The 21,618-nt window shown below is 44.7% G+C and overlaps 1 protein-coding gene across 1 annotated transcript in view; it reads right to left on the reverse strand.

The window, feature by feature from the left end:
* Positions 1–16,093, reverse strand: part of CDCP1 (CUB domain containing protein 1) — a 173,194-nt gene extending 157,101 nt beyond the window's left edge. Inside the window, exon 1 of the mRNA XM_077491587.1 lies at positions 15,177–16,093. Coding sequence (XP_077347713.1) covers positions 15,177–15,258 — 82 coding nt within the window. The 5' untranslated portion in view covers positions 15,259–16,093. The remainder of the gene's footprint in view (positions 1–15,176) is intronic.
* Between the last annotated feature and the right edge of the window lie 5,525 nt (positions 16,094–21,618).

Consider the following 21,618-nt stretch of genomic DNA (forward strand, 5'->3'; position numbering starts at 1 on the left):
AAGAGCAAGACTCCCAAAGGCAATGGCATGATGGGACTTGTAGTTTCGCAACATCTGGAGGGCCACCAGTTTGAGACCCCTGGCCTAGAGTGAGGGGCCGCGTAAGGCAAAAGGAGGAGTCGCCTTGGCAGTCCCTGGGCGAAGGAAGAAGTGGGACAGGAAATCCCCCTCCTAAAAAAGCCCCCACAAAAAGGACGTGCCAAATGTGGCATGTAAGGGGGCGAGGAGTGCTTGAAGCGGAAGTTCAATTTTTTGGTGGAACTCCGCTTTAAGCTTCTGTAAGAAACATGCAGATCTGCGACAGGCAATCCCACCCCGGGCAGTTTCTCCTTGAATACGTCCCTTCATGCGCCTTCATTTCATATGTGAGGTCGTGACACTGTACTATTCATACTATACAACTTCTTTACACAAACATTGCTGTCGGCTGGATGGTAGCTCTTTTTGTATTGTATGCAAAATTGTTTGAATTGTCTCCAGAAATAAAGAATTTATAAAAAAATATATACATAAATAGAATTTGTGGCAGTTAAAACATGCAAAATTATTTCATATGTATTTTTGTTTTTGTTTTACATTGTCTTTAAAGTATAACTAAAGGCAAAACATTTTCTTTAGTTTTGGATAGAGTGGCGAGGGATTAGAATACATATTGCTGTATGTGCCTCCATTCACCCCATCTATTTGTTCTGTTTACCAATGAAAAATAAATAAATCCACACATTTTGGGTTGTGCTCAGAAAAGTAAGAGGGGAAATCTTCCAACGGGGAAACTAGTTCTGATCTCCTTTGTGTCTCCAAGGAATTCCCTTAATTTGCAGGGATTTCCTGATTTGGCTATGGGTAAGAAAGTAAAAGGGATTTCCTGATTTGGCTATGGGTAAGAAAGTAAAAGAGTATTAATATGCCACATACACTATATGGCAGGAAACTGCTCTGATTTGACTAGGTATTGAAGGTGGCTAAGGAAATAGTTGTTCAATAAGTTAATAAAAATGCCTTTACGGGAAGTGTTACTGCAACAAAACCACCTCACCAGACATAACAGTGTGGAAACAATGAAGCTGAAGAGAATGTCACCTGAACGAATACAGAACAATAGGCAGGCAACAGGATCAAATGCATTTAACTGCTATTTACAATGCACTAGGTAAATTTACCCAGTAGTTTATTTTAGATGTGCAGCATAAAGGAGGTTTACTCTTTTATTTGTGCCAAATTGGAGTCATGCCAGATGAGGTTGAGAAACTGTTTGGGTGTTCCTTTACAAACACCAATGTATTACTTAGACTTGGAGAGCTAAATAACTAGTCTGACAATATAATGACAACCGGTAAGGCCATATTTAACAATAGTTCTGTTTAAAAGGTGCATTAAAATTAGAGTTACGCTTACCGGTAACATCTTTTCCAGTAGTCTTTCAGGACAGCCACTATGAGAGATAGACTCCTCCTCTTCCTCTGGAAACACTGCGGCAGCCCATAAATTCTTACTTCCCCTGCCGGACCTTAGTTTATATCGAGAATACCTCCGGCCAGCTGGGGAGACACAAGAACACATTAATAACATATTTATCAAATACCATTATCTTGCTGCGCTCTGATCTTTTGTAAGACACCCCCCAATTTTCGGGTGGGAACTAGGGCTGTCCTGAAAGACTACTGGAAAAGACGTTACCGGTAAGCGTAACTCTAATTTTCCCTAATCGTCTTTCAGGACAGCCACTATGAGAGGATAAGCGAGCACTTACCAGTTAGGGTGGGACTACAGCTTGCAAAACCTTTCGCCCAAAGGTCTGCTCACCTGCCGACACCAGATCCACTCTGTAGTGCTTTACAAAAGTGGAATAGCTGGACCATGTTGCTGCTCTGCAAATCTGCTCTGGCGTTGCTCCCGCTCTTTCTGCCTGGGAGGCTGCCATAGCTCTAGTGGAGTGTGCTTTAATACCCACTGGGATTTCTTTCCCTGCAACTGAATAAGCCTGCTCGATGGCTACTCTGAGCCACCTAGCAATAGTGCGCCGGGACGCCTTACAACCTTTCCTGGCCCCGGAAAACAAAATAAATAAGGAATCTGACCTTCTAAATGACTTGGTCAGTTCCAGATAGTGTAGGATACATCTCCTAACATCCAAATAATGAAATTTTAGTTCCTTCTCACTGGAGGGATTGGGACAAAAAGAGGGCAAAACAATTTCCTGGCTTCTATGAAAGCTGGATGCCACTTTCGGCAAAAAGGCTGGATCGGTCTTTAAAACTATCCGATCCGGAAAAATAACGCAAAAGGGAGCCCTGACTGATAAGGCCTCCATCTCACTGACCCTCCTAGCAGTTGTCACTGCTACCAGAAACACTGTCTTCAGAGTAAGTTCTCTCAGAAAACACTCCTTTAAAGGCTCAAAGGGGGGTCTGGTTAAGCTCTGCAAAACTAAAGATAAATCCCATCTGGGAAAGGACAGACCCTGGACCGGTCTCTGTCTGGACAGGGCCCTAAAGAACCTGACTACCCATGGGTTGGCAGCCAAATGATCCTCTAAATAAACACTGAGGGCTGATACTTGACCCCTAAGGGTACTAATGGATAAGCCCTTATCTGCCCCACATTGTAAAAATTCCAACACTGCGGAGGAGCTCCGTACTGGGAAAGAGTTCTCTGCGCACCACTTGTTGAAACGCAACCAGACCTTTTCATAGATCTGGCGAGTTTCCTTTTTCCTACTGTCCAGGAGGGTAGAAACTAGTCTCTGTGAAAATCCCTTAGATTTTAATAAACCCTCCTCAGTAGCCAGGCCGCTAACTTCCACTGGCGTACCTGTGGGCAGAGGACTGGCCCCTGAGAGAGGAGATCGTCCCGAGGGGGCAAGAGTAAGGGAGGTTCTACCGCCAACTGCTTTAGCATTGAGAACCATGCTCTCTTGGGCCAATGTGGAGCCACCAGAATCAGAGATGTGCTTTCCATCTGAAACTTTCTCAGAACTGCTGGCAACAACGCTGGAGGTGGGAAGGCATAGCAAGTTCTGAAGTGCCAATTCTGGCTCAAAGCGTCCACCCCTAAGGCTCCTTCTCCCCTTTTTAGGGAGAAAAAAACAGGGGGTTTTTGCATTGTTTCTGGACGCGAACAGGTCCACCTCCGGAGACCCCCATCTCCTTATTATGAGATTGAAGACCTCCTGGTTGAGAACCCAATCGCCCTCCCTCAGCCTCTTTCGGCTGAGAAAGTCTGCTACCACGTTTTTCTCTCCGCTCAGAAAAACTGCTGAGACCGAAAGGGTGTAGGTTTCGGCCCAGGACAGGATCTCTGTCGCTAAAGACAACAGGGTTCCGCTTCTCGTGCCACCCTGTTTGTTCAAATAGGCCACTACGGAAGAGTTGTCTGACCGCACCTGAATGTGGTGACCCCGGAGCTCTTTTTTGAAGAATTTGAGGGCTAGTCCCACTGCCCTTAATTCTTTCCAGTTGGACGATCGAGTCAACTCGCCGTCCCCCCAAGTGCCCTGGGCTAGAAGGGAACCCAAATGTGCCCCCCAACCTTTTCCACTTGCGTCTGTGGTTACTACCCGAGAAATCGGGATGAGCCACAGACGACCTTGCGACAGATTTGTCACTTTCCTCCACCACCAGAGGGATCTCTTTACCTGGTGTGGAATATGAACTAGGGTGTCTAGGGCCTCCTGACTGTGGTCCCATACCCCTAGGATGAAGGACTGTAGGGGACGAAAGTGTAGCCCTGCCCACTGCACTGCTGGAAGGGTGGATGTAAGGAGACCCAGTACTGACATCAGAACCCTTATGGAAACCAGCTGGTTGCTCTGAAGAGAGGCCACCGCACTGTCCAGTTTTTGTACCTTTTCTCTTGGTAGAAAAACTCTCAACAGTGTTGAGTCCAAAAGGAAACCTAGATAGGAGATCTGTTGTGAGGGGATCAGGCTGGACTTTTCCAAGTTCAGAAGCCACCCCAGGTCTGTAAGGACCCCTTTGGTTAGATCGAGATCCCTGACCAACTGTGTTGGGGATGCTGCAAATAAAAGCAGGTCGTCCAGGTAGGCAATTATACATATCCCCTGGAGCCAAAGAAAGGCCATGGCTTCTGCCAGGACTTTGGTAAATATGCGGGGTGCAGAGAATAGCCCGAACAGGGCCAGAAACTGAAAGTGTATTGTTTCTCCGCCCAGATCTATGGCAAGGCGTAGAAACCTCTGCGAGGCTTCCGCTATAGGGATGTGTAAATACGCGTCCCTTAGGTCCAGGGATACCATGAAACAGTTGTGGGGCAGAAGCGCCTTTACTGAAAAGATCGATTCCATGCGGAATCTTTTGTATGTCACTGAAGCGTTCAGGGGCTTTAAGTTCAGAATCAACCTGAACTTCCCTGAGGGTTTTTTCACTATGAAGATGTGAGAATAAAACCCCCTTCCCTCTTCTGCTTTTGGGACCCTGAGAATAACATCCTGATTCTCCAATTCCCTCAGAGCTTCTAGCAAGGCCTCGGCCTTTACCATGCACCTGGGTAGATGCGTGACAAGGAGCCTGAGGGGGTGGTCTTAGGAATTCCAAGAGGTACCCCCTTCTTATTACCCCTAAAATAAATTGATTGGGGGATATTGTCTCCCACTGTGGAAGAAAGGCCCCCAGTCTTCCTCCCACTGTAGCTGGAAAGTCACTGGGTTTTACGGGGCTGGATAGGAGGGCGAAAAATCGCCCCTCCTCTGCCCCTGCCTTTTTGGGGCCAGGTTTTCTTTTTCCCCTCTGGTTTAGAGGTTTCCCTACGCCCCTGCGGACGAAACCCCTTTTTTGTTGGTACGGGGGTTTTCCGTTTGAGAGGAAAGGACTTTTTCCTGTCCGCTGTCCGGTCCCCCTGGCCATGTTTTTAACCAGAGGGCCCTTCTGGCCGAATTGGCTAGAGCCGCCGTTCTGCCCGACATGCGGACGGACTCAGCAGAGGCATCAGCTATGTAAGTGATCCCTCGCAGCATAGTAGGGAAGGATGACAGAATGGTTTCCTTATCTGTGCCTGCCTCAATATGTTGTTGGATCTGTGAGAGCCAGTGCTCTAAATTGCGAGCCACAACTGTAACTGCCATTTCAGGCTTTAAATTGCCGATAGCCGAGTCCCACGTCTTTTTAAGCAGAGAGTCAATCCTTTTGTCCATGACATCTGCCAAGGCCCCCATGTCTTCAAACGCCAAATCTGTGTGTCTGGAGACCTGGGAGAACGCGGCATCCAATTTGGGACTTTTATTCCAAAGGCATGCCGGGTCCTCTGAAAATGGGAACCTTTTTTTGAGGGATCTAGATAAAAAGGGTTTTCTCTCCGGATCCTGACACTCTTTTTTAACTGTTTCCATTAAAACTTCGTGTACTGGAAACACCCTTCTTTTTGGCTCCCCTAAACCTGAATACATTTGGTCATGCAGGGTTAGGGGCTTTTTATCCGTCTGGATACCGAGGGTTGCATAAATTGCCTTTAAGAGGTCCTCTACCTCATCAAGGGATAACTTATATCTGGAGGCTTTCCTGGACCCGTCCTGGTCCTCCCCCTCGGAACCCTCCTGGGAATCGGAAGAGGAACTGTCTGGAAGTTCCCTACCTGTCCCTGAAGGGCCTGCAACCTCTGTCCCCCCTGTACTAGCAGGTTGGACTGGAGCAGAACTCTGTGCTAGAGGTGGGGTTGTATCCTGGGGAGATGGACCCGTGGGAAGCTGAAATTTTTCAAAAAGGGACCTAAAAGAAGAGAAGGTGGACGAGAGCTCCTTGACTGAAGCTGCTAGTCCTGACTCCTGTTCCGATTCCCTTTCCCTAACGAGGGAGTCAATACAGCCTTTGCACAACACTTTGGTCCAAGATTCCCCTAAAATGTCCCTACAGGAGGCACACTTCTTTTTAGAGCTATGCGTAGACCTAGTTTTTTCCGTAGCTTTCTAAAAAAAAGGAAAAAAGAAAAAAACAGAAAAAGACAAAGTCAATCAAAAGCTCGGGATACAACCCTGGGAGTGCACTAGACCCTTTTTTAAAACGAAGGGATCTGAGCCTCCCCTCCCCCCTGGCCACCCAGGGGGTCTGTCCCCCCACCCATGATAGAACCATACATTGGGGTGGGGGGATCCTAGATAGAGAGTACCCCTCCCCAGGGTGCTCTTACCTTAGGAATGCTGGAGATAGAGTCTGTCGTTTGAGCCTCAGCTTCCGACATGACTGCAGGTGGCTGCTTACTACCGAGTTCCACGCTGCCTGTGCACGTTCTGAACTCATCTCCAGCTTGTGCCCGGCCCTCCTATCAGCTCCACGACCCGGAACCGGAAGTCGATCGTATTCGAGGTCAAGCCTTCGCTTCCGCCGGATACGACGTCGCCCGTCGTTCGGCCCGCTCGGTTCAAAGAAAAAAAGGGGGCGGACTGTACCCATGTACAGGGAAATTTTCCGAACGGCTTGCCAGCTGCGTCCCTGTAGACGCGATAGGAGTCCCCCACGACCTGAAGCCGCGCTCGACTCGGAAGGGGTGGCAGTACCTGGTGAGGTAAGTAAACCGTTCGACCTGTCCGACACGCGGACGTTGGATTCGAACGGTTTGAACCCAGCTTTTTCCAAACGAAGCCCCTGCTTCTTTCAGCCGGGTTTTACGACAAAACGGCCACAGCCTCCCCGACTGATCGGCCTGGTTCCTTGCACAGTGTCTCCCCGCCGGAGGAAACACTAATAACTGAGGTCCGGCAGGGGAAGTAAGAATTTATGGGCTGGCGCAGTGTTTCCAGAGGAAGAGGAGGAGTCTATCTCTCATAGTGGCTGTCCTGAAAGACGATTAGGGAAATAGTATTTAGCGAAAAAAAATGCATTGTCAACCTATCAGCACTCAATTCAACTACTGCTCTAAACTGATGATGTGACATCTGGTTGGGTAAAAGCTTCTGTACCGTTGCCAAACCCAGTACTGGGTTCCCGCTAGGAGACAGACTTCCCTCCTCACACATGGAACAAAACAGAGTTCGGCTAAGCGGTGCTTAGCCATATAGAGGCAGTTTTGTAGTCTATGAATGCATACAAAGCTTCCTCTGATTGGCCGAGATATCATCAGCCACCCCTCCCATTCAGCCAGAGGAAGCTTTGTATTCATTAACAGAATACAAAGCTTCCTAAGAATGGCTGAGCGCCACACAGCCAGACTGTTTTGTCCTGTATGTGAGATGGAAAGTCTGCCTCACAGCCAGAACGCAGCACCGTGTACTGTATGTAGCTGAAGTTACATGAAGTACATAGAGTGCTTAGAGACACTGCAGCACTAAGGTCCGGTTCACACTGAGGCAGCACGACTTACAGCGCGACTGCCTCAGGCGACCTGGACGCGACTGCTGCGGCGACTTGCAAAACGACTGCTGTATAGAAGTCAATGCAAGTCGCCCCCAAAGTCGTACAGGAACCTTTTTCTAAGTCTGAGCAACTTGTGTCACTCCGATTAGAACGGTTCCATTGTATAGAACGGGACGCTACTTGTCAGGCGACTAAGTCGCCTGACAAGTCGTCCTAGTGTGAACCGACCCTTAGTGAACCAAATAGTTTGTTTAGACCAGCTGGGTCTAAACAAAGTACATGAAACATGGACATGGAAACATGGACATCAGCTTTAAGCACAGATCTTAATAGAAGTGCTGACTCACTTTTAACAAGCTGCTAGCAGGCTTTGGCCCCAGCTGAAGCCAGACGAAAGCTTGTTCAGAGAGAATTCAATAGCCGTGAGGTGTTGTATCGCCTCCTTATCACCCAATTTAAAGACCTTGAACCCCACACTAAAAGGCTGCAACTACATGCATTGCACGTGGCCCTGGGGAGGTTGCAGAGCAGCCCCATTCACTTAGCACCCGCTGAAAGCATCAGGTGGTACAATTCCTAGTGCGAAGCAAAGCATCATGCCGGCAGCATGTGTATAGTACAAGCTGTGTGGTAGCGGTTGGTAAAAGCATGGCTCGACTGCAGCCTTTTACACCACCACCACACCACTGTAAACATGCCATTAAAGCGACAGTCTGCACTTCCATTGTAAACTGTGTTGAGCATTCTTAAAGTCTCAAAGTGTTCTTTAAAAGATTCAACAAAGCAATCAGAAGACTGCTAAAAGTTTTGCAAATTCAAATTTAAATGCTTTGTATAAACTGCAGTAAAATAGAGCACAAGCTGAAGCCCATGTGAACAAATATGCACATGATGTTGGGCTCAAACGACAACATGAGCTCCCAATGTCAGTGTTTGTCGTACTAGTGTGAACCTGGCCTGAGGCATTATTCCTGCCGCTGGCAACAATGGAGCAGAATTCCTTTCGCCGACAACAAAAATGGTGCACTATTCCTCCCCGCAATACCAAAGATTGGGCATTGCTTACTTCCACTGGGCACAGTCCAGCCCCCTAAAGTCTGAAGGACAATAAACTGCCCTTTCTTAACCACTTTCAGACCGGACCATTTTGCTGGCTTAAGACCAGACCACTTTTTGCGATTCGGCACTGTGTCGCTTTAACTGACAATTGCGCAGTCGTGCGATGTGGCTCTTAAACAAAAGTGACGACTTTTTTTCCCACAAATAGAGTTTTCTTTTGGTGGTATTTAATCACCAATGCGCTTTTTATTTTTTGCGCTATAAACAAAAATAGAACGACATTTAAAAAAAAAAAACTGATTATTTTTTACTTTTTGTTATAATAAATATCCCCCAAAAATATATTTAAAAAAAACATTTTTTTCCCTCAGTTTAGGCCGATACGTATTCTTCTACATATTTTTGGTAAAAAAAATAAATAAAATCGCAATAGGCGATTATTGATTGGTTTGCGCAAAAGTTAGACAGTTTACAAAATAGGGGATAGTTTTATGGCATTTTTATTAATTTTTTTTTTTACTAGTAATGGCGGTGATCAGCGATTTTTATTGCGACTGCGACATTATGGCGGACACATCGGACATTTGATACATTTTTGGGACCATTGTCATTTATACAGCAATCAGTGCTATACAAATGCAGCGATTCCTGTGTAAATGACACTGGCAGTGAAGGGGTTAACTAGGGGGTGGCAGTGTAGGGGTAAAGTGTTCCTAGGGGCGTGTTACTAACTGTGAGGGGCTGTGTTTTAGTGAACACTGATCTCTGCTCCAAATCACATGGAGCAGAGATCAGCGTCACTTGTTGCTAGGCAGAACGGGGAGATGCTGTTTACAACGGCATCTCCCCCTGTTCAGCCGCCCCGTGAGACGATCGCGGGTATCCCGTGAGCGGGCTCACAGGAGTCCCGACTAGAGGTCGACCGATATGGGTTTTTCTCTGGCCGATGCCGATATTTAGAAATCATGGCGGCCTATAGCCGATATATGATGCCGATTTTTTTGGGCCGATATGTTAGGCCGATTTTATTTTATTTATTTTTTTCCTTTTTTATTATTTTTTTTTTTTTAATCCCCCTTGATCTAACACACCTTTCCCACTGGGCGTTTTTCAGGCGCTTTTGGACTAAAAATAGCGCCTGTAAAGTGCCTGCAAAATGGCTCCCCTGCAGTCTGTGTGAAAGACAGAGTGCTTTCACACTGAGGCGATGCGCTGGCAGGATCTTAAAAAAAAAAAGTCCTGCAAGCAGCACGTTTGGAGTGGTGTATACCGCTCCTCCACCACTCCTGCCCATTGATATGAATGGGCACCACTGCCGAAGCGCATGCAATGCGATTTGGCAGCAGTGCTTCATGGGCGCATTTAACCTCTTCCTTGGCCGCTAGCTGGGTTATATGTGCCCCACTAGCAGCCAAATAGCACCGCTAAAATGATGGTAAAGAGCCGCTAAAACTTGCGTTTTACCATCAACGCCTGCCCGCTCCAGTGTGTAAGCAGTCTTCTTAAGTGATACAGAAAATTTTTCTTACATTTAAACATTTATTAAACAAAACAAACCTCCAATCAGTTTACCTGTATGTATGATTTAGATAAAAAAAAAAAAAGCAAAAAAAAAAAAAAAAAAACTATATATTAAATAAAAAACAGGTAGTCAAAACTTTTGGCCGAAAAAAAAAAAAATGGGCTAACTTTACTGTTTTTATTTTATTTTTATTTTTTAAATAGTGTATTTTTTTCCCAAAAAAATGCATTTGAAAGACCTCTGTGCAAATGCCGTGTGACATAAAATATTGCAACAACCGCTATTTTATTCCCTAGGATCTCTGCTAAAAAAATATATATAATTTTTGGGGGGTCAAAGTGATTTTCTGGCAGAAAATACTGGATTTTTACTTGTAAGCAACAAGTGTCAGAAAAGATTTAGTCTTTAAATGGTTAAACTGAGAACTATATATATATATATATATATATATATATATATATATATATATATCGGTCGACCTCTAGTCCCGACCGGCACACGAGCGCGCCGCCGGCGGCATATAAAAATGGACGTACCTATACGCCAATATGCCTGCTCGTGCCATTCTGCCGACGTACATCGGCGTGCGCCGGTTGGGAACTGGTTAAAGCCTGGTACACACAGGCCAAATGTCAGGAGACGTCAGCCATTTAAAAAACAGACAGCAATTTGGCCCGTGTGTATGTTGGTCTGTCTGATGGGCATGCTCGAGAACCAGTAGCCAACTGACTCACAATCAACGCTCTCAGCCAAATGGCAGAGAGTGCTGATCAGAGAGTGTGCTGGTGGGGGGGGGGGCATAACCCTGTCAGAACACAAGAGCTCAGCAAGGGAGATTGCTGCACTAATTTTGTGTAGTTAGTACAGCGGCTCCGACACACTCAGTTTGTACCATGCTTAAGAAACCCCTGAGTTAGAGTGTGGTGGGGTTTTCCTGGTAGATCAACTTTAAGTGCAGCTTGCTCCATACACTAGTTGCATTTGTAGGCATGGGTTTATCTTATTAGTTTATGTTGTCAATCTAGCTGCTGAATTCTCTGGAACCCCTGCCCCTTGATTGGAATCCTATGTGCTCAATCCATTCCTTTTGAAGCTCAGCTTCATTAACTCCTGACAAGGATTCCATCCGTTCCTTTGGCAGGCTGGCTTTGATCCATGCTATCTTGTCAGATACTCATGATCTACTAAACCTATCTAGCTCAGTATCAATGACCCATGCAAAAAACTGATTTCTGATACACCGGTTAGACACACCACCCGGAGCTCTAGAGTCCAGCACATCATTTCCTGGAGACACCAAAGAATCACAGCAAATACATAATGAAAGTGCCTCACTACATCTGCACAGGTGAAAGTCAGGTTCAGCAGTTTATAAACTGAAAATAAAAGAAAACCCGAGATGCTTAGCAGTAGCCATTTTCAACTAGGATGACTTCAAGTTTCTTCAGGGGTGCCTTGGCAAAATACCTAGAAATTGCACAAAAATTCGTAAACAAGCCAGCGAGTGGATCAAGCCTGTCTTTTAGTTACCACAGGTTTTCATTGTGCACCATTACAATGACATCATCAGTTGATAAGGATGTTGGGTGCCTGTCCAGCATTCTTGTTTGCCCCTCTCTGTTAGCACTGGAGTCACATTAGCTGAGTGAGAGAAACTAAGGGACACTTAAGCCCTATACACACTATCAGATTTTCTGCTGATTTTTGTCTTCAGATTTACCAAAACCATGTAGTGCAAGGGCCTGCCTGATTGCATTCAAATTGAAACTCCTTGACCTCATATTACATGGTTTTGGTAAATTTAAAGACAAAAATCAGCACAAAATCTGATAGTGTGTATAGGGCTTAAGGGAGAAGAGAAACATTGGAATACTAGTCAGCACCACTGTGTAAAGGTGTATGCTTTGGAAAACAAAAAGAAAAAAAAATCACCTGTGATGTTGAGTGTCCAAAATGTGAATGATGCTGCATTATGTAAAACTATTAGTTTATACATTTTAGAATGGGGTGCATCGAAATTGACTAACAAAAGGTTGAGAAATACTGGCTTAGAGGATGCACAGTCTACCTATTCAATGCTTCAGATTGCATTCAGGTATTGCTGCACTGCACTAGTCCACCGCACACCCTGTTCTGTTAACCTGGTGACCTGAAGATACCCGCTTATAAATAGAGGAGTGTACACGGTTACATGGGAAAGGAAGTTATATAAAAAACATTTTTTTTAAAAAGAGAAGGACATAAGGAATATGTCAGGGCTGGGGTCAGCCCTTCCTTTTCTGAGCCCTGTCGGCTAATTACCAGCTCCTATCTCTCCACAGGTACCCAGCTCTTGATGATATCCTGCTCGTCAGTCCTGCCTACTTAAGCCATCCAGCCCAGAGGATCTCTGCCTTCGCCTTATTCAACATCACAGATATTCTCCTGCATTCCTGTTAAAAGTCTTACTTGGCTGACACCTCTTCTGGCACCAGATCCCGTTTGCCGTTTTACTACGCTCATCTCCGGCTCCCTGATGTTTGGCTTGTCTGACTATCTGTTCCAGTTCCTGAAATCTGGCTATGTTTTGACTACGTTTGTTCCATTTACTTTTATCATTAAAAAGTGCGATTTAACTATACTTCTGTCTCGGTCTGATTTCATGGTTTCTAACAGAATAATTCTGGTTTAATTATGGATTGATAGTAAGGAGGCTCTTTTAGGACACTGACATCAAGGTGGCTCTGAGAACTCCAATGTGAAGTGTGGGCTCCTGACGTAAAAGGGGGCTCTGATGTGAAAGTAGGGACAATGAAAGTTCACATACCGCAAAGAAAGGGGAGTGCGTTAATTAATCAACCAGTTTCTTTAGGGATATAGTGTTAATTAAAGGATTAATTGGATTTGCATTTTTGAGTTAACATTATGATGAAGTTAAAGTATGGGTGTCGGATGTTTGGATGGAGCACAATTTCAGTGCTTACAATTAAAGCGGTAGTAAACCCTGCTTGGTCATTTCGACCTACAGGTAAGCCTATAATAAGACCTGCATTCCTGTTAAAAGTCTCCTCAGTTAAAGCAACGCGTTGCCATATCGCAAAAAATGGCCTGGTCAGGAAGTGGATAAAACTTTCCGGTGCTAAAGTGGTTAAAAAAAAAAAAAAACACTCGTAAGGCAAGTGTACAATGTGCTAATATGCATTGCATACTAGCACATTATGAAAAACAGAAAAACTTGAAACGAAGCTCTCTAGTGCTGTGCCGTCACCGCTGAGTGGGCTGCCATGTCTTTCTTCCGGGGTTCATACACGCATGTTATGTGATTCGCCTGAACTGCAATGTTGTTGCTCCCACGCATTTGCACGGGAGTCCTTGGTTCTGGCACATAGCTCTGAAGGTCCGATAAGGTATGCTGGACCTTCAGAGCATATGCACTGGTGATGTAACTGGCTGCATTCAGGTTGAATACCTCCTAAACCATGCACGTTTTAGGAGATATTCATTTTGCCTACAGGTAAGGTCTTATTATAGACTTACCTGTAGGTCGAAATGACCAAGCAGGGTTTACTACGGCTTTAATTGTAAGCACTGAAATTGTACTCCATCCAAACATCCGACACCCATACTTTAACTTCATCATAATGTTAACTCAAAAATGCAAATCCAACTCATTAATCCTTTAGTTAACACTATATCCATAAAGAGACTGGTTGATTCATTAACTCACTCCCCTTTCTCTGCCGTATGTGAACTTTCATTGTCCCTACTTTCACATCAGAGCCCCCTTTTACGTCTGAAGCCCTTACTCCAGCAGCCGGACCCCATGATCGGCTCCAGTCACAGCAGGAGCGGCACTCCGGCAGCGCTTGTGTATGCCCAAAACCACGTGTACGAAATCACGTACCCGTTTGTGATTTTGTGCAGCCGGGCCACCCTGCAGCAGTATATATGCGATGGGTGGTCTGGAAGCGGTTAAACATCCATGGTTTACATGCTTTAAAGTGATTGTAAACAGTCACCTTATAAAACAACCTATTCAGTTTGAAAATAGAACTGAAAACGCAAAACATTTTTTGTATAGATATAAAAAAAAACACTTTATAAATACCTTCTTTTTTTTTTTTCCCCTTTAAATAAGTGATCACATTCCCTCTGTTCTCAGCTGCACAAGAGCTGGGGGAGGAGAAGCTGCAGTACACTGAACTTCCAGGTTAAAGGTTGTGTAGGGGGAGGAGAGTCAGGACAAGTCTGATCATTGGTGGAGAGCAGGCTGAGTTCCCAGCACAGCGAGGGAGCTGACCACATTTCCTGCTTAGTGTAACCAGTTTTTAAAGCGGTAGTAAACCACAGCATTTAAAAAAAATCCCCTTCGAGGCAATGGCATAATGTGCTAGTATGTATTGCATACTAGCACATTCTGAAATACCTACCTTAGAACTAAGCCCTCCAGCGGTGTGCTGTCATCACTGACAGGGCTTCCATCTTCACCCAGTCTTCCTTACAGATTCATGAGCTCCAGCAGTTTAAATGGCCAGGGCATGGCACAGGTATGCCATTCCTTCAGAGTGAATGCGCCTGTGACGTCATCGGCTGCCAAAAGAGCGAATATCTCCTAAACATGTATTCATTTTACCTACAGGTAAGCTTTACCTGTTACGTCACCGGATATCCAACGGAACTCCCTGAAGACCCAGAAGCCGGCGGAGAGGTGAGTACCGATCAAAAGAATTTTGATCAATCATAAAAATGTATCTTTAATTTCCACAGCCCTAGAGATTAGGGGTAAACTTGAGCCTGTTCAAACCCTAGTCCAATCACAAGTGCGTGAGCCCACCAGGATGTTGTCACCTGCATTGGTCCAATCATCTGCAGTCAGGACATTTCCCTTGTATACAAGTCAAGTAGTATACGTGCAGCCGTGGGGTGAGGAGTCTTTCAACCGCAGATAATGAGCCCAGTACAGTGACAGCTTCCTGGTGTGCTCACTTACTTGGGTTCGGATTAGGATCCCTGCCAGGGATCTATGATGAGGTCATCACGGCATAGGCACCCTTCACATCTCGGCACAATCTGAATATATGATGAACTGCATGTACGCTGGTGACATCAGCGACAACTCAGAAAGAAAGACTTTGCTGGAAGTGGATAACAAATACATTGTATATACTTTAGATGAGAAAAAGTTGCAACACCCACTTTACTTCTACCCATGTCATGTAATAATGTACACTATAGTGTAGCCTCAGATTACAAGTATATATAAACTCAGGTCAAAGCCACATTGTATGGACTGTATACAGGTAAGTGACACCTACCTGTCATATGTGATAGCAGAAAGGACAGGAGAACCCCCTGGAGCAGCATTGCTGTGTTCATAGCCTGGGCCAGTAGCTGCATAAAGGTGTCCAGGTGTATGGGGCCCTCCCCAGTCCAAGTACAGGGGGCGCTGCCCAGTTCAGGGATAGGGGGGGGGCTCTCCTCAGGAACAGGTATGGGGGGGCTGCTCTCCTCAGGTTCAGGTATAGGGGGTGGGGGGCTCTCAGGTTCAGGTATAGGGGGTGGGGCTACTCTCCTCAGTTCAAGTATGGGGGGGGTGGCTACTCTCCTCAGTTCAGGTATGGGGGGGCTACGCTCCTCAGTTCAGGTATGGGGGGGGGGCTACGCTCCTCAGTTCAGGGGTAAGGGGCGTTCAGGTATAGGGGGTGGGGGGCTCTCGTCAGTCTGGGTATAGGAGGGGCTCTCCTCAGTCCAGGTATAGGAGGGGCACTCTTCAGTTCAGGTATAGAGGGGGGCGCTCCTCAGTTCAGGTATAGAGGGGGGCGCTCCTCAGTTCAGGTATAGAGGGGGGCGCTCCTCAGTTCAGGTATAGAGGGGGCGCTCCTCAGTCCAGGTATAGGAGGCTCTCCTCAGTCCATGTATAGAGGGGGTGCTCCTCAGTTTAGGTATAGGAGGCTCTCTTCTGTCCAGGTATTTGACTTTCTCCGGTATCAGAAGTACAGGTCACCTCACCCGTGTCCTCAGGTTGTTGTCATCGTTATCAGCACGTTGTCGCCTTGTCCTCGGGTCATACACACAGACGGGCCGATAAGAGACGCTTTATTCCCCGTCCTCACCTTCTTCCCAGAAGGACCCAGCCCACAGGAAATGGAAGGAAGCCGACCTGTACACTCCCAGCTACTCATCATAGTATGAGGCGGGTCACACGGCGTTCTGCCTCCTCCAGGTGTACACGGGACAAAGTGAGCGAACCTGCCCGCCATTCACACTCTCTGAGGGAAGATGCCTGGAGCTCTTCTACAACCTCTATATCCATAATAGTATTATCATTGTGTAACAAAGTATCAGTGTACACAAAGTGCAGGCTGTGTGGAGAAGTCTCTGCCTCTCCTTTCACAGCCAGAGCCGTTCAGGTGCTTGTGTGTTACTTCATTTTTTATACTCTTCTTTTCACTAAACTTTCGTTTTTCTAACTTTTGAACAAAACGTTCCTTATGTGACACTTTTGTGTGACAGGTTCCCTCTAACCACCTGCCCTCAAGTTGATTTACCCCCCTTCCTGACCAGGCCATTTTCTGCTATACAGCACTACACTGACAATTATGCGACGCTGTACCCAAATCATATGTATGTGTACTCCCCCCCCCCCCCCCCCCAAATAGAGCTTTCTTTTTGTGATTTTTGATCACCTCCACATTTTTTTTTTTTTTGCGCTATAAACAAAAAAAATTACTGACATTTTTGAAAATATATATATATATATATATATATATATATATATATAATGACTTTGATCAGCGACTTATAGCAGGACTGTGATATTTTGCGGCAATCATTAGGCCATTAACTGACACTTTTGGGGACAAGTAACATTAAAACAGTGATCAGTGCTAAAAAATTTGCACTGACACTATACTAATGACATGAGCCGCGAAGGGGTTAACGGTGTGCCTGGCCTGTGTTTTATTACAGTGTGAGAGGTGCTTTTACTAGGGGAAGGCATGGATCCATGTCTTCGCACCTGTCTGAATGGCAATCTGCCTTGTTTACAGTTGCAGTTTAGACCCCTTTCACACTGCCAAGCCTATAGCGTCGGCGGTAAAACGGCACTATTTTTAGCAGCGTTTTACCGTGGGATTTGCATCGAATTTCGGCCGAAGGAGCAGCGGTGGAGGAGCGGTAAATACACCGCTCCAAAGAAGTTGCTCGCAGGACTTTGACTGACGTCCTGCCAGCGCAATGCTCCGGTGTGAAAGCCCTCTGGGATTTCACACCGGAGACAAAGCAGCAGTTTGAGGGCAGATTGCATATTTCTAACGCTATAGCGCCTGCAAAACGCTCTCGGTGTGAAAGGGGTCTTACTGTTTTGTCTCTCTGCTGGATATAGTCAGGTGCTGGAGGATTTAGAGTCTGCGATATCCAATGCTGGGTTCCCACTGTCTGTAATTACAGCAGGAGTGAGCCGTCAGCAGCACGCATGTACACCCCTTATCCAGGAGAGCCAGATCACACATTATATATATATATATATATATATATATATATATATATATATATACATATACAGTATCTCACAAAAGTGAGTACACCCCGCACATTTGTGTAAATATTTTATTATATTTTTTCTTGTGACAACACTGGAGAAATGACACCTTGCTACAATATAAAGTAGTGAGTGTACAGCTTGTATAACAGTGTAAATTTGCTGTCCTCTCAAAATAACATTTATGAAAATGTGAGGGGTGTACTCGCTTTTGTGAGATACTCAGGCATGTACTGGCCATCGGGACTACCGGGAGTTTCCCGGTGGGCCGATGGCTCAGTGGGCCACTCTGATGTAAGAGGGCTGGTGATGGGACACTCTGATGTAAGGGGGTGCTGATGGGACACTCTGATGCAAGGGGGCTGGTGATGGGACACTCTGATGTAAGGGGCTGGTGATGGGACACTCTGATGTAAGGGGGTGCTGATGGGACACTCTGATGTAAGGGGGTGCTGATGGGACACTCTGATGTAAGGGGCTGGCGATGGGACACTCTGATGTAAGGGGGTGGTGATGGGACACTCTGATGTAAGGGGGTGCTGATGGGACACTCTGATGTAAGGGGGGTGCTGATGGGACACTCTGATGTAAGGGGGCTGGTAATGGGACACTCTGATGTTAGGTGGTGCTGATGGGACACTCTGTTGTAAGGGGGCTGGTGATGGGACACTCTGATGTAAGTGGGTGCTGATGGGACACTCAAAATGTAAGTGGGCCGGTCTGGATGAAGTCCAGGGCCAAATTTCTGTCCCAGTCCAGCCCTGGAGATACTGTATACTGTATATATATATATATATATATATATATATATATATATATATATATATATATATATATATATATATATATATATATATATATATATACAGATTTTTGCTTTACAGGGCTAGATAGGTTAGTGTTAGAATGTTAGTGTCTATAGATGCAGGGATTTTAGTTTTAGCAAGGACTTCCACTTTAAGTTTTCTTCATAATGTTGTTACTTTTTGTGAGGTCTTGCTAGTTAAAGCGGAGGTTCGCACAAAAATTGAACCTCCGCTTTTCGGAACCCCCCCCCCCTCCAGTGTCACATTTGGCACCTTTCAGGGGGAGGGGGGTGCAGATACCTGTCTAAGACATGTATTTGCACCCACTTCTAGGCATAGACTCCTATGGGAGTCTACGCCTCTTCCTGTCCCGCCGCGCTGTCTGCTGGGACACATACGGGTCCCAGAGACAGCACGGACCATTTAGATTGAGCTGCGTGACTCGCGCACGCGCAGTAGGGAACCAGGAAGTGAAGCCGCAAGGCTTCATTTCCTGATTCCTATAGCGAAGATGGCGGCAGCCAAAAGTCAGCAGGTGCAGTATTTGTAGCTGCTGACTTAAAAAAAAAAAAATTGGGGGGACTCCTGCTTTAATGTTTTTAAAATAAAATAGTTAATGAAAAAAGGGCATTGCATGCCAGTGATCTTTGATCTCTTTTGTGTTGTTCAGGTGGATCTCCTCCTCTCAAAGGCTTCCTGGCTCTGGCTAAAGGCCCGTACACGCGATACGAAAACCGGATGGAAAAATTTATATGACGAGCTGTCTGCCGATTATTGGATTGTTAGTACGGCGCTTTGAAAAGCCAATTTCACTTTTACGTCAGACAAAAGTTGGTAGACGTTCGATTTTTTTTTTCATTATTATGGTTTCGTACAACAAAAAAAATTGTAAAAGCAAGACTACGCATGCTCAGAAACAAAAGAATACATGCAAAACTATTCAACACATTAAATCACTTCTGATATTGTATTCTGTCATACAATAATTTTCGTATGGTGAGTAACCTCTTCATTTTTGCCATGAGACCAGCATGCCACAAAAAAAAGGACTTCCATTGTCCAAAAATCTAAGTGTGTGTATGAGCCTTTAGAGTATACTTAACCAACTTCCTTTAGACCATGCACGATATCTGCATGATCATTTTTTTTTGCCTTTTCAGGTTGTCCCTCTTTGTCAATTTTCTAATATTGAGAGCTAGTATTAAATGGACAAATATATGCAACCTTTAGAAAGTGCACATCCTGTCGTCCTTCAATAATAGATTTTATGCATCAACAACACCATTATTTTGCCTTATTGCTCTCCATTCAAAGTGTGGATCTTTCCAAAAGATACGACCCAGCAATAGCTTACTCCATACTTCCAAAGATTAATATACCTACTATCTACTTAGTATTAGATCTACACTATTAGCTTGGAAGCACGTCCTTTCTAAAACTAAAGATATTGAGAATGGTTCTAAAGTACTAATACCAACAGGAGGAATAAATTATTGCAGAATTCGCATTATTGCATCCATTCTGTAGATGAATGGATTAAACAAGGCTACCATTTTTATAAAAACCTACCTCTGCAGTATAAAATGATAGTCATGAGTAAGCTTGGAAAGTACATCCCATTAACCACTTCAGCCCCGGAAGGATTTCCTTCCTGACCTGAGAACTTTTTGCAATTCAGCACTGCGTCACTTTAACTGACAATTGCACGGTCGTGTGACATTGCACCCAAACAAAATTGACATCCTTTTTTTCCCCACAAATAGAGCTTTCTTTTGGTGGTATTTGATCACCTTTGCGTTTTTATTTTTTGCGCTATAAACAAAAAAAGCGTCAATTTTGAAAAAAAATTAATATTTTTTACTTTTTGCTATAATAAATATCCCCAAGAAAATATATAAAAAAAACAATTATTTTACTCAGTTTAGGGCGATATGTATTCTTCTACATATTTTTGGTAAAATAAGTGTATATTGATTGGTTTGCGCAAAAGTTATAGCGTCTACAAAATAGGGGATAGTAATGGCAGCAATCTGCGATTTTTTAATGTGACTGCGTCATCGGACACTTTTGACACTATTTTGGGACGATTGTCATTTATACAGCGATCAGTGCTATAAAAATGCACTGATTACTGTGTAAATGACACTGGCAGGGAAGGGGTTATACACTAGGAGGTGATCAAGAGGTTAAGTGTGTCCTAGGTAGGGATTTGCATAGGCATCTCCCCGTTCTTCCGCTCCATGACACAATCGCGGGCACCCAGCGGACATTGAGTCCGCGGGACCCGCGGTCATGGCGCACGCGACGGACACGCGCCATCAATGCCGCATCTTAAAAGAGACGTACCTGTACACCCTTTTTCCCAAGCCAGGCCGGGGTGCCGACGTATATCGTTGTGCGCTGGTCGGCAAGAGGTTAAAAGACTTTAATCCCAATAATTCTATAGAAATCCATTCAATAATGTGGCAATTTCTTACTCAGCAAAATGAACAAAGGAGGAAAGGAATTTTCCTTTTCTATAAATTATTGACTGCCCACCCAAATAATATAAAAAAACGCTCATATGATTAAATGGGCGAAAGACTTCTCTTGGGATCAATGGAAGAAAGCCTTTTAAATACCTAGTAAATCTTTCTCTTGTATCGAACACTGAGACAACACTCAAAAAATAGTGAATAGATGGAATTTGACTCCATACAAATATCAAAAGTATGCCCCTCTACATCTGACCTATGTTGGCGATGTAATGAACAGACAGGCAACCTTTTGCACATCTTATGGAGCTATAAAAACGTACAGAGCTTTTGGAAATCCGTAGCATTCTTCATGGCAGATCTTACGAGAAATCTAACCAAGCTTACTCCTGCTATAGCCTTATTAGGTTCAAATCTGGATATATAACCCTTAACATACAGTACAATTGTAATTCATACATTAATAGCAGCAAGGCTCACAATAACTAGCCTAGTGGCACCCAATTTATTGACTGTCATATACAGATTAAATATTCAAGCACAGCATGAACTGATGCAAGCTTATAAAAACTACTGCACCATTACATAAAAAAAAAAAGATCTTTTGTGGAAGGTAACGTTTGTTTATACTTATAGCTTGAGTGACTGGGTCCTGGTAACTAGAGGGGCCCAGAAAGATCAAAGATAAAATTTTCCTATTCAGGAGATTCTTATCACCTCTTTATTACTGCACAAGTAACAAAAGATTTTGCATCCAGTAAAATTGTTGTTTACTTATGGGTAACTGCAAAGTTACTGCCATCTGCTGGTTACAAAACAGATGTACCTGGTACTGTACACAGCACTGTTTTAAAGTGGTTGTAAACCCTTACAAACCACTTTGACCTACAGGTAAGCCTAGCTTAAGGCTTACCTGTAGGTCCAAGAAATATCCCCT

This window comes from Lithobates pipiens, unplaced genomic scaffold, assembly GCF_037356315.1.
Source record: "Lithobates pipiens isolate NorthernLeopardFrog02 unplaced genomic scaffold, aLitPip1_a1.2 Scaffold_19, whole genome shotgun sequence".
NCBI classification, from domain to species: domain Eukaryota; kingdom Metazoa; phylum Chordata; class Amphibia; order Anura; family Ranidae; genus Lithobates; species Lithobates pipiens.